Here is a 12,197-nt window from a genome sequence, read left to right as displayed (position 1 = left end):
AAGAACAAAATTCTCTTGGCTAGCAGTTTTAAATGTACTAGTAAATTTTTTTTTTCTGTGTATTTAAAAAAATAAAACTGGGACATAATTTTGTTATCTACTTTTTCCACTCAACTTATTAATAACTGCTTTAGTATTTTTCTAGATTCTGAAAATGTGGCACAGCAGTTCAATACATGGATGCCCTATAATTTATCTAATCAAGTTGCTATAGTTGAATATTGAGGTCATTTCCCCTTTCACTAGGAAAGGATCATCTCCATCTATAACACTGGGTCTTTCACAAAAATTTAACAAATTCCTTCTATTTAATCTGAAATACCTTGGTCATCATCGTCACCACCATCTGCATCCATGGCATTTTCATCTTCATCTTCATCATCATAATTATAATTTGGATCATAGGTAAGATATTTAAGACAAATATTTATAATAGTAGAAACATGAGGATATACTTCCTTAGGACATCTGAAGAAGAAAGTAAAAGCTGCCTTGAATATCTGTACTGCTCTTCTTGATTCACTATCTGACATGTTTTGTTACCAGATTTTTTTCTTCCCTTTAACACGGCATAGGAAAAGTGGTTCTCAGCCTTTCAATACCAATGACTCCAAATATTTTAAAAATATTTACTTTTCAAATTACACTTAATTTTGAGATGAACAATTCCCATTTTAACATCTCTCAAGTCAGGATGGTTCTTACAATAACTGATATATCATGGTTAATGGGGGGGTAGTACAGAGAGAAATCTGTATATGCTCTATCTTCTCAACCTAAGACTAGAAGACCAAGTCCAAGCGAATGTGCTCTTCAGCAACTAGGACTGTTTGTGAAAATGCCAGTGCACATACTTCTAGGCTTGGTCTTCTAGCTATATGCTAAGAGACAGAACACAGAAATGCCCCACAATAATGGAATAATTTATGTTTCTCAATTAAAAGAACAGAAACGAATCCCACAGTTTGATTTTAAAAATTTGGTATGACCATAAAGCTTCTTCTTAAAACCATGAGTGGAGCAAGGGATTACTGCAGATACCAACCGGTGAAGTCTCAAGACACTATGCTCTACCAGACTGTCAATTCTAGCCAAAGGCAAAAAAATCTGCTCCTCAGCCAGTATGGCCTGCCTAACACATAAACAAGGATTTTCTTACTAGAATCAAGGTTTCCAAATTGAGATTCACTGCCCTAGCAAAATGGATGTGACAAACTTCGAAAAAAATGTTGGAAAGATATAAAATTCACTATATATTTTTGGCCAGGTAATTAATTTACCCTGATGCTCTTTAAGATAGTAACTACATTATTAAATTAAACCAAAAGACAACCATAAATACCTTTCCAAATTCTTTCAAGTCCTAACAATGAGAAGAAAACATTTCAAAATAAATATAAGGACCATATTTTCAAATATAAGATCACATCTACTTCAAATACTGCACTGGTTATCAATTACTGTTTAATAAAAATTTAATCTAATCAAACACATCTGAAACCAAGACTCATCCTGGCTGTCAGTAAAATAACCCATTTCTCCCACCTACTCTAGATCTTAATTATTACTCTCTTCTTAAGGGAAAATTTTATTTGAATATAGAGATCCTAAAAACTTACCTTCTCACAAATGACTCAAAGGCTTGAATGCAGTACTCTCTTAATTCATCGTCATCTACATTACAAAATTTTACCACCAAAGGAATTATCTTTTCAAGGTATTCACCTAAGAAAAACATACTGGTTCTTAAAAACATTCTTTTTTTTTTTTTTTAATTAAAGAAAATTTTGAACTATTTAAACATTTCTTACCTATTCTATGACCAGCTTGCCTACTAATTGCAGCAATACACTGTATGTAGGTTCTTGTTGTCGACATGGAATCATTTTTGGACAATTCTGACAACAGATGTTCAATCAGATCTACAAAAACTATATTTCCACAGCTCATAACCAGATGGCCAAGAGCAATAATGGTTCTTTTCCTCACTGCAAGTCTAGGGCTGGTCAACTGGGGGAGCAGACAGGTCAGAATTGAAGGATGGAAATTAACAAGAAGTCCTCCTTGCCTTAAAATAAAATAAAAAAAGAAAGAAAACCATAAATCAATTCAAGATGTCTGGGCACTACTGAAATGTCCAGCCTCTGACCTCAATGTATTCAAAGAGTAAACATTTAGATGACACTAATCCAAATTCAGAATTAAAGTAAAACTAAATTCTTACTCTCCCTGCCAACCCAACTGAAAAGTTAAGTAAAGGCAGTTTTGAAATCTGTATCCCCAAATTCACTTCTAGAATCTAGAACCATATCCCCATCTATAAGATATCCAACCAACAAGCTTGAGAATACATCAAAAAACCAATGGTCTTGTCACTTTTCCCATTCCCAGATCTCTGAAGTGTTTTCCCTATTAATAGCTTTTTCTCTATGATAGCTTTCTACAAGTTCTTAACCCTCAAAATCTCAAAACCTCTTGACTGCCCCCTCTCCCTATGGTCTTTCCTGAACCTATCTATGTACTAAGTTGCATTGATCCTGTTGGTCCAACCCTCTCTTCCCAATCATTTCACATGTGCAGTTCAGGGAGTCAATAGCAGTTAAACATCTATGTGCCAGGACCCTGAAACTGATCCAGTAACACACAGGACAAAAAGTCTACCTGAATATTTACTACCTATGAATTTTAAGTATAAATTCCTCACCCTCTTCAACATGACCACAACCTATGAAAATGATTTCCTACTACTTTTCTATTCATTCTATATATTCTGGAAAACGAGAATACAAGATGTTTATGCTGATATATTCTAAGCCTGGGCAGAGACACCTGTGCCCTACCCATTCTTCAAAACTAAATTCAAATGTCATTCTTTCCATAACAAACTTTCTTGGAATCTTCCATTTTAAACCCCAGAACACACAGTCTCAGTATTTAATCCCATTTTTGTTCTTATCTCCTATAGTAAAGTATAAGTTCTTGTGTGTGCCAGGATGACAGCTCTTACCTTTTACTATAAATATGTACCATATGAAGGCACTCATTATTTTCAAGCTGCAGTGAATCAGGCACAAATAATACATAAACAATGAAGACATATAATGATTTTGAGAATTAGGGATAAACGGAAACTGACAGGTCTTTTAAGGTATTCTCCCCCTTAGAGTTGTTTATATCTTCCTATCTTCCCAAGTTTGACTTTCAGGGGAAAGCAAACAAGGAACAAATGTATAAAGCCAAGCTCCCTCCTCCCCAAACATGCAGTATAATCATGGTTGCTGAAATTTACGCCATTATTTTAACTGGAAAATTTGCGACTCCTACCAGCACATCTCTTATTTAACAGAGAAATCACTGTAATCAAAATATAAGAGTAAAGCAAAACAAAAACCGTGCGGAAATATTCAAGTCACAAATTTTATTACTTTTCAAAACTACAAAAAAATGCCTGCTGTGCAATATTATGTGATAAATATAATTAGCTTATTTCTCCCCTTACCACTACCCACATATTTATAAAAGAGCCACAATTTAAACATGGACAATTTTAGACCAAATTATATTTCTCAAAAGGTGTTTTTAATAAACGCACATAGTTTTTGTATTACAAATAATGCAAATGACGGGCATGTTTACCTGCTCAACATATCAGCCATAATATCCAAGGCTTCCAACTGAACAGAGACATCTTCCTGCTTCGCTATCGCACTGGTAAGACGTCCAGTAATCTTTTTACATACATTAGCAGCTAATGCAGAGCCTGCATGAATAATAAACCCAGAATAATTTCAAGGCAAGTATACTGACTCTACCTTATATTCATGGTGGTTACCAGATAATCAACAACTCTGAACTTGATGATAATCGAGACTTAAGAGAGCCATGTCAGAAAAACAAGTATTTCAAAATTGTTTTTAACAAAATAATTTATTAGACTTAGACAGGAATAAGAGATAATAACTGCAGAAGGAATACATGACACAGGCAAAACAATAATGATTCAACAGACCCTACTGGACAACTACTTCTATATACTGACATGACTGCTAACTATGGAGTCAGTAGTACCTACAGTGTTTGCACCTCTAGACTGGGAAGCAGAAATCAATTTTCTTCTACTTGAATACTCTTTACTAGCAACCTAGACTTTTTAAAATTTCAGTGAATTAAAAACCAAATATATTCTGAGCTCTAACAACATGATCTCTTAAAAAAGAGAGCTGTAAACCTTTAAGATCCTTCCTATTCCAATCCAAAGATTCCAAAACTTCATTATGATGAACTAGAAATGCTGTTCCAGAGAACTCGAAAATCAAGGTTATTACTATGTTGAAGTAGATTTGTCTTGTTACTGGCAAATGGGAGAAAAAAGGAACAAGAAACAAATCTGAATGGTTAACAGAATTCTTGTTAGAACCAGAAATCAGCTAAAAACAAACGTGTTTCAATGAAAAGAAATGAGGAAAATGCCAATATAACTAATACAGTTATAAGAAATGTTTTTTGAAATAATAAGAATAAAGTAACACTGGTAAGAAACAGTTGAAAACCATCAGCTTTGGATTAAAAGATAATGGAGGATTTGAATCTTCACCCAAACAGGTAATCACAGCTTTGGGTGCATTAACCTAATCTCTCTGCATTTCAGTTCCTTCATCAATAAACTAGGAATATTAAGACCTCCCATATGGCTGACGTTTGGATTAACTGAAATAATACACACGTATCATCTAGCATGACAGCTAGCATAGCAAAAGATTAATATATATTTGTTAAGTAAATGAGTAAAAACTATATACTTAGACTACATACACTACTACCAGTCTACATCTTTCCATGAAATAGATAATAATTTCACTCCATCTGTAGATAAGACCATCAATAACTTTAGCCTGCTGATTTTAGCCGACAGCTGAATCAATTAGTCAACATCAATTCTAAAACTTGCACTACCTAAATATTTGTGTCAGAGGCCAAAATCTAATTGACAAATTCATTAATTGCCGTTTTAAATTTAAATTACCAAAGAAGCTATAGAGTCAGCCTTAATAAAGATACTAGTCATGGTACATACAACAATAAAAACATCTTGCTATTCCTACAAGATACTTAAATTCAATCAAAATAATATTCATTTAAAACTGAAAACTGAATTTATTTTCAAGCAAAAATAAGACTCCCGGACTTTTCCCCCCTTATCTGTTCAAAGAGATGCTTACAAAGATCCTTTGATAGACACCGCTCTCCCTCCCTGGCCAGGAGGAAAAATAGCTCCATGTAAAATGGAACTAGGAAGAAAAAAGTGCTCTTGCTTACCACTGGAAGCTGGAGGAAGTTCTCCAATTACTGTTTTAAGGCCAATACTTGAAATATCTCGAAGTTGTTCCTTATCAGAAAGCATGTTAGTGCAGAGGGTATCTACAATGGTCTCTACTTGGTATTCTTTCACTTTACTCACTAAGGGGCCAAGACTGTAATATAAAATAGAAAAAAAAATTTTAATTTACATTAAATATAAAAACAGAAAAACAGACAAAAGCATTAATTTTTTCTGCCTAGCAACTATCAACACAAAGTAAATGCACTATACCTGTATCACAGATAGTATATGAATAAGGTTTTAAAACAAATTTGGATTGAGAAGCTCCCTGCAGTTGGTTTCCAGTGTTTCCCCACTCATTTCCACCATGGTATCATGAAACTTAAGATGCTTTTACCCCTCCCAATCCTTCATATACGCAAAACATTTTTTAGTACTAAAAAGGCTAATTAAGAGTCTGCTCCTAACAAAGATCCTACGGTTTACCTGAAATAGCAATTCCATCCAATATGTCACTTTGCCAACTCTGACCCTGCCTTCCTCCTATCCTCTATCACCAACTCCACCTTCTGAACCAAAAGAATGTGCATTCCTTTTATTTTCCTGTTTAAAATTTAAAAGCATCGAACCATTGGTTGCAAAAAGCAAACAAGTTAGTACTACTCTGTGTTCCCAAAGAACCTCGGACAGTCCTTTCATATTAGTGTTTTGTACTATTATTATAGGTTTGCATGTAGGTCCATTGATTGAGGAGGGAGAAAAGTTCTTCCTTCATGTTCTTCCCATAGAGTTTAGCACACAGATGTTTCGTGCATGAATTTCTATTGAAGAGCCACTGTATTCAAGACTGTACTGAATAAGAAAAGTAAGGTCCCTATCTTCAAATATTTACCACTGGTTGATGAGGTTAAGGAATTCACAAAGCTATTTTAGAAATGAATTGAAGGCATGCACTACTCTGCACAATTTCTTTTTAAAAACTCTTAAATTCAATGTTAGTATTTAGAGGACAGAAGACTGCACCTAAGGGACAGATATTTAGGTACTAGGCTTATGGGATATTGTTAGAAAAGAAGAGCATTTCAAATGGAAAGATCAGAGACCAGAATGAGTAGAATGCATATTTTTTAAAAATGAGGAATGGGAAACAAAAGCAAAAATTAACTATAGGGACTTCATCAAGATAAAAAGCTTTTGCACAACAAAGGCCAACAGTTGACAAAACTAAAAGACAACCTATGCAATGGGAGAAGATATCTGGAAATGTCTTATCAGATAAAGGGCTAGTAGCCAAGATCTATCAAGAACTTACCATACTCAACACCCAAAAAACCCCCAAATAATCCAGTCAAGAAATTGCCAGAAGACATGAACAGACATTTCTCCAAAGACAAACGGCCAAAAGACACATGAAAAAATGCTCAACATCACTCAGCATCAGGGAAACACAAATCAAAACCGCAGTGAGATACCACCTCACGCCAGTCAGAATGGCTAAAATTAACAAGTCAGGAAACGACAAATGTTTGTCAAGGATGCAGAGAAAGAGGAACACTCTTAACACTGCTGGTAGGAATGCAAGCTGGTACAGCCACTCTAAACAGTATGGAGGTTCTTCAAGAAGTTAAAAATAGAGCTACACCACAATCCAGCAATTGCACTACTAGGTATTTACCCAAAGGATACAAGCATTGTGATCCGAAGGGGCACCTGCACCCTAATGCTTATAGCAGCAACGTCCAAAAGAGCCAAACTATGGAAAGAGCCCAGATGTTCATCAACAGATGAATGGATAAAGAAGATACATACACACACACACACACAAACACACACACACACACACACACACACACACAGAGAATATTACTCAGCCATCAAAAAGGATGAAATTTTACTATATACATCGACGTGCATGGAACTAGAAGGTATTATGATGAGTGGAATAAGTCAATCAGAGAAAGACAGCTATCATATATGGTTTTACTTATATATGGAATTTAAGAAACAAAACAGAGGATCATAGGGGAAGGGAGGGAAAAATAGAGTAAGACGAAATCAGAGAGGGAGACAAACCATAAGAGACTCTTAACTATAGGAAACAAACAGCGTTGCTGGACGGGAAGCAGGTGGGGGGATGGGGTAACTGTGTGATGGGCATTAAGAAGGACCCGAGATGTAATGAGCACTGGGTATTATATGCAACTGATGAATTACTAAACTCCACATCTGAAACTAATGATACACTATATGTTAAGCAATTTAAATAAAAAAGATTAAAAAAATGAGGGATGAAAATAACTGTTTGATAGAAAAGGCATATAAAACACAATAGGAAAGGTAGGCCCCAGGAACATTATGGAGAACCTTTAAAGTTAGGCCAGCAAATTTAAATGTGATGTGGTAAAACTGGGAGCCAATGCATTTTGTCAAGCATAAGGGGCAGGATAAAAATAGTTTCATTTGATAAATATCAGATCAATATTTACCAAATACAGATGTTCAGTAAACTGCTAACTCCTTGACTGCAGAAGCCATAGGGAGTGCAATTTGGGGAATTAAGAGAAGGAAGAAAAAATAAGCAGAAAGGTTGGAGAAATCCAAGAACAATCCAATCCAAAATAACGGCAGTGACAAAGAGACATGGCATATGTGCAAAGACCTAACATGACACAATGAAAAAATTTGGAGTAAAAATAAAAGGGATTCCAAAAAATGAATTTAAAGAGTTCTAAATTGTGGGAACGGCAAAATAGCTTTGTTGGACCAACCCTTCTGCAGATGAAGACTATAAGCTCTCTAAAACTGTATTTTAGAAAAACAACAATTTGAACACCAGATAATGATGTAACTAAAAACAGAAAAAGGTCTACCTAGAATTCCAAATCCAGTGAAATTATCCCTTGAAAATAAAGACAATTTATGATAAAAACTGAAACTGTATCACTACCAAACCTATACTGCAAGAAAATTGCCAAACAAAGCTCTTTAAGCTAAAGAAAAATTAAACCAGATGGTTACTCAGATTTACAAAGATCACCAGAAATGTAAATGTGTGTATACATAAAAGGTTATATTTAAGAGACTACATGGAGTGCCTGGCTGACTACATGGAGAGCATGCAACTCTTGATCTCAGGGCTGTGAGTTCAAGCCCCATGTTGGGTTTAGAGATTACTATAAATAAGTAAGTAAACTTAAAAAAATAAAAAGGGTGGTCTTAATATTGTTCATGTAAATAAAACTAAATTTTAGTCCTCTTTCTTCTTCCCAGTTTCCTCAAGGAGGTCTTTCTATTTTTCAGTGGTGAGCTTTAATCATTGCTGATAATCAGTGTTAGCAGTACACCTTTATCAAGAAAAATCACCTAAGTGAAATCCAGTAACTTACTGCCATCAACCTGCAAAGTACTTAAAAAGTGCCCAGAAATCACCTTCCTAAGCGCTACAAATCTATTTCCTCTAATTAAACTTTTCTTCAAGCACAAGTAGTACAGAGAACTTCACTAGTATTTTTTCTTCAAACTATAAATAATACTGTATTACAGATACACATACAAATATATATTTAAAAAATAGTAACATAAAGACAGGAAGAAAGTAAATGGAAAAATGTTGCAAGGTTTATATAATTTATATCAAGTGGTACAATATTAACTTTTAATAGACTGTCATGAATTTAAGATGCAATTTACAATCCATAGCCTAGAGTGACAATTCAAAAAACACTAAGAGATGTATCTAAAAAGTTAACAGAGGAAATCAAAATTAAATATAAAACAGATTCCTAACCTTTTGGTTTCAGGAACCCTTCTAATGCTTTAAAAATCAATGAAGACCCCAAAAACTTTTCTTTATGTAGGCTGTATCCGTCAATGCTTACCATATTAAAAATTAAAAGTAACAAAAATAAACCTATCACATGTTAACATAAACATTTTTTAAAAATTAACTATATTCTCAAAAAAAGTGAGAAAAATAGCACTGATTTATATGTTTGCACTTAAAAAAAACCAGATTCCATATCTGATTTTGCATTCAGTCTGTTGTGATGATCACGTCATGGGGCCTCTGGAAAATCACACTGTGCACTTATTAGAAAACGAGAGTCAAAGGGAAAATAATTATTCACATGATAAATTTTGACACTTTCAGGGTCACAGGATGTCCCAGGGCCCCCCGAATCAAACTTTGAGAACTGCTGCTATAAAAGATTTGATTAACCCAAAAGAAGGCATTGGGGGGGACCACAACAACAACAACAAAAGCAAAAAGAATGATACACCTAAATCCAACCGTATCAAATATTTATAATAAACGCCAAAGGACTATATAAGCACTCCTATTATAGGGCAAAAATTATGAAACTGAATCAAAGCAAGAATTAACTATTCACTGTCTATAAGGCACACCATTTAAAAATACAGAATAACTGAAAAATAAAAAAAGGTACACTATGCAACACTAATCTTTAAAAAGTTGGGGTGACTTTTCCATATTAACATAAAAGAAAATATATTTGATGATAAGGTATATTTAAAGAGAAACATTTTATATTCATAAAAAAGTCAAACATCAGGAAGACAAATATGTATGTATTTAGTCATCAGGTTTTACTTATTTTTTTTTTTAAAGATTTTATTTATTTGACACAGAGAGAGACAGCCAGCGAGAAAGGGAACACAAGCAGGGGGAATGGCAGAGGAAGAAGCAGGCTCCCAGCAGAGCAGGGAGCCCAATGCAGGGGGCTCGATCCCAGGACTCTGGGATCAGGCCCTGAGCCGAAGGCAGACGCTTAATGACTGAGCCACCTAGGCGCCCCAGGTCATCAGGTTTTAAAATACATGGAGCATAATATAATAAAAAAGTATTATTTAAAAAAATAAATAAATAAAATAAAATACATGGAGCAAAAACTGACATTATTAAAGAGAAAAACAAAATTTGACAAACATAGCTGGAAATCTTAAATACTCGTCTTCTTTGGGTATTTAATACCAAAAACAGCAACAACAACAAAAAATCACAAAGAATATAAAATTCAAATTTTATCAACTACCTTGACCTGACATTTCTAAAACATTATGCCCATCTACCACAGGATATACATTTTTTTTCCCAGAATATACTTTCTTCCGAGTGTACATGGGACATTCACTTATCAAGATGCCGAACCATAAAACAAACCCAAGTAGACAAAACAAACAAAAACATTCTGAAATTTTAAAGAATATGGCTCTCTGACCAAAATGGAATTAAATTAGATAGCAATAAAAATAAACCTCCAAATACTTGAAAATTCCTTCTAAATAACCCATGGATCAAAGGAAAATCACAACAGAATTAAAAATATTTCAATCTAGGGGCACCTGGCTGGCTCGTTCAGTCAGTGGAGCATGCAACTCCTGATATCAGGGTTGTGAGTTTGAGCCCCACGCTGGGTGTAGAGATTACCTAAAAATAAAATCTTTAAAAAAGTATTTCAAACTGAATGACATTACCAGAGTTTGTAGAATGTAGCTCAAGAAGTAATTAGAGAAAAATACATACCTTTAATTGTTTAAGAATTAGAAAGGAAGAAAGGGTGCATTAAAATAAAAGAGAAAAAATCAATGAAATAAGGCAACAAACAATAGAGAAAATTAACAAACCTTAAAGTCAGTTCTTTGATAAGTTAGTAAATCCCTAATTAGATAAATTGAAGGAAAAAAGAAAGAAAACACAAATTACCAAAGTCAGGACTGAAATAGGTGGATATTCACTGTAGAAAATCCCAAGGAATCAACAAAAACTACTGTGACTATTAAGTAAGTATGAGATACTATGGTTCACTGTTGAAAGACAGTATTGTTAAAACGTTGATTCTCTTCAAAAAGCTACATAGCTTCAACACAATCCCAATCAAAATTTGAGCAAGCTTATTTTTTTAAAAAAAATTGAAACTGACAAACTGATTCCAAAATTTACAATGGGAAATACCAAAACAACAACAACAACAACAACAACAACAAACCCAAAACAAAAAACCCTAAAAAATCAAAATTCTCTTGGGAAAGGAAGAATGAAGCTAGAGAAGTTATACTACCTCACATCAGACTTCTATAGATCCATACCAGGACTTCTCAACAAAGGGCAATTTTTAACCTCCAACAGATAGCTGGCAATGTCTAGAGACATTTCTGGTTGTCACTCCCGGGGGAAGAAGGAATGCTACTAGCAAATAGTAGCTGAAGGCCAAGAGGCTGCTAAACATCCTACAATACACAGAATACAAAGGACAGCTCCTCACAACAAAGAATCATCTGCCCAAAAAGTCAAGAGCGGCAAGGTTGTCTAATACACTACACTAATACAACAGCTTTATACTGGCATGAGAACACACAAAAACACCAATGGAACACAAGAGAGTCGAGAAATAAACCCACGCTTTCAGTCAACTGATCTCTGGTATCAGTGCAATTCAACAGAGAAAAGATGTCTTCAATAAACGGTGCTTCAACAACTGGATGTTCACATGAAAAAACTGAACTCAATTCCTAATTCACAAAAATTAATTCAACACAGATCACAGGACTAAAAGTAAAAGCTGAAACTATAAGGCTTTTAGGAATAAAACACAGAAGAAAATTATTGCAACATAAGGTAAACAAAGGTATCTCGTAACATGGAAAGCAATTACCATAAAAGAAGAAGTTGAAATTAATTTATAAGACAATCAAGTGAAACTAAATTTAAAACTAAATTTAAAAAACTTAAGTTCATCAGGGGCGCCTGGGTAGCGCAGTCGTTAAGCGTCTGCCTTCGGCTCAGGGCGTGATCCCGGCGTTCCGGGATCGAGTCCCACATCGGGCTCCTCTGCTGGGAGCCTGCTTCTTTCTCTCC

The 12,197-nt window shown here is 34.5% G+C and overlaps 1 protein-coding gene across 1 annotated transcript in view; it reads right to left on the bottom strand.

The window, feature by feature from the left end:
* The window catches only part of CAND1 (cullin associated and neddylation dissociated 1), a 43,108-nt gene that overhangs the window by 14,406 nt on the left and 16,505 nt on the right, over positions 1-12,197 (bottom strand). Inside the window, exons 3-7 of the mRNA XM_008684258.2 lie at positions 5,317-5,471; positions 3,637-3,760; positions 1,812-2,068; positions 1,620-1,725; positions 323-468 (exon numbers count right to left, since the gene is read on the bottom strand). Coding sequence (XP_008682480.1) covers positions 323-468; positions 1,620-1,725; positions 1,812-2,068; positions 3,637-3,760; positions 5,317-5,471 — 788 coding nt within the window. The remainder of the gene's footprint in view (positions 1-322; positions 469-1,619; positions 1,726-1,811; positions 2,069-3,636; positions 3,761-5,316; positions 5,472-12,197) is intronic.

The sequence above is a fragment of the Ursus maritimus genome, unplaced genomic scaffold, assembly GCF_017311325.1.
Source record: "Ursus maritimus isolate PB19 unplaced genomic scaffold, ASM1731132v1 scaffold_21, whole genome shotgun sequence".
Lineage (NCBI taxonomy): Eukaryota > Metazoa > Chordata > Mammalia > Carnivora > Ursidae > Ursus > Ursus maritimus.
This window is presented reverse-complemented; position numbering and strand designations above follow the sequence as displayed.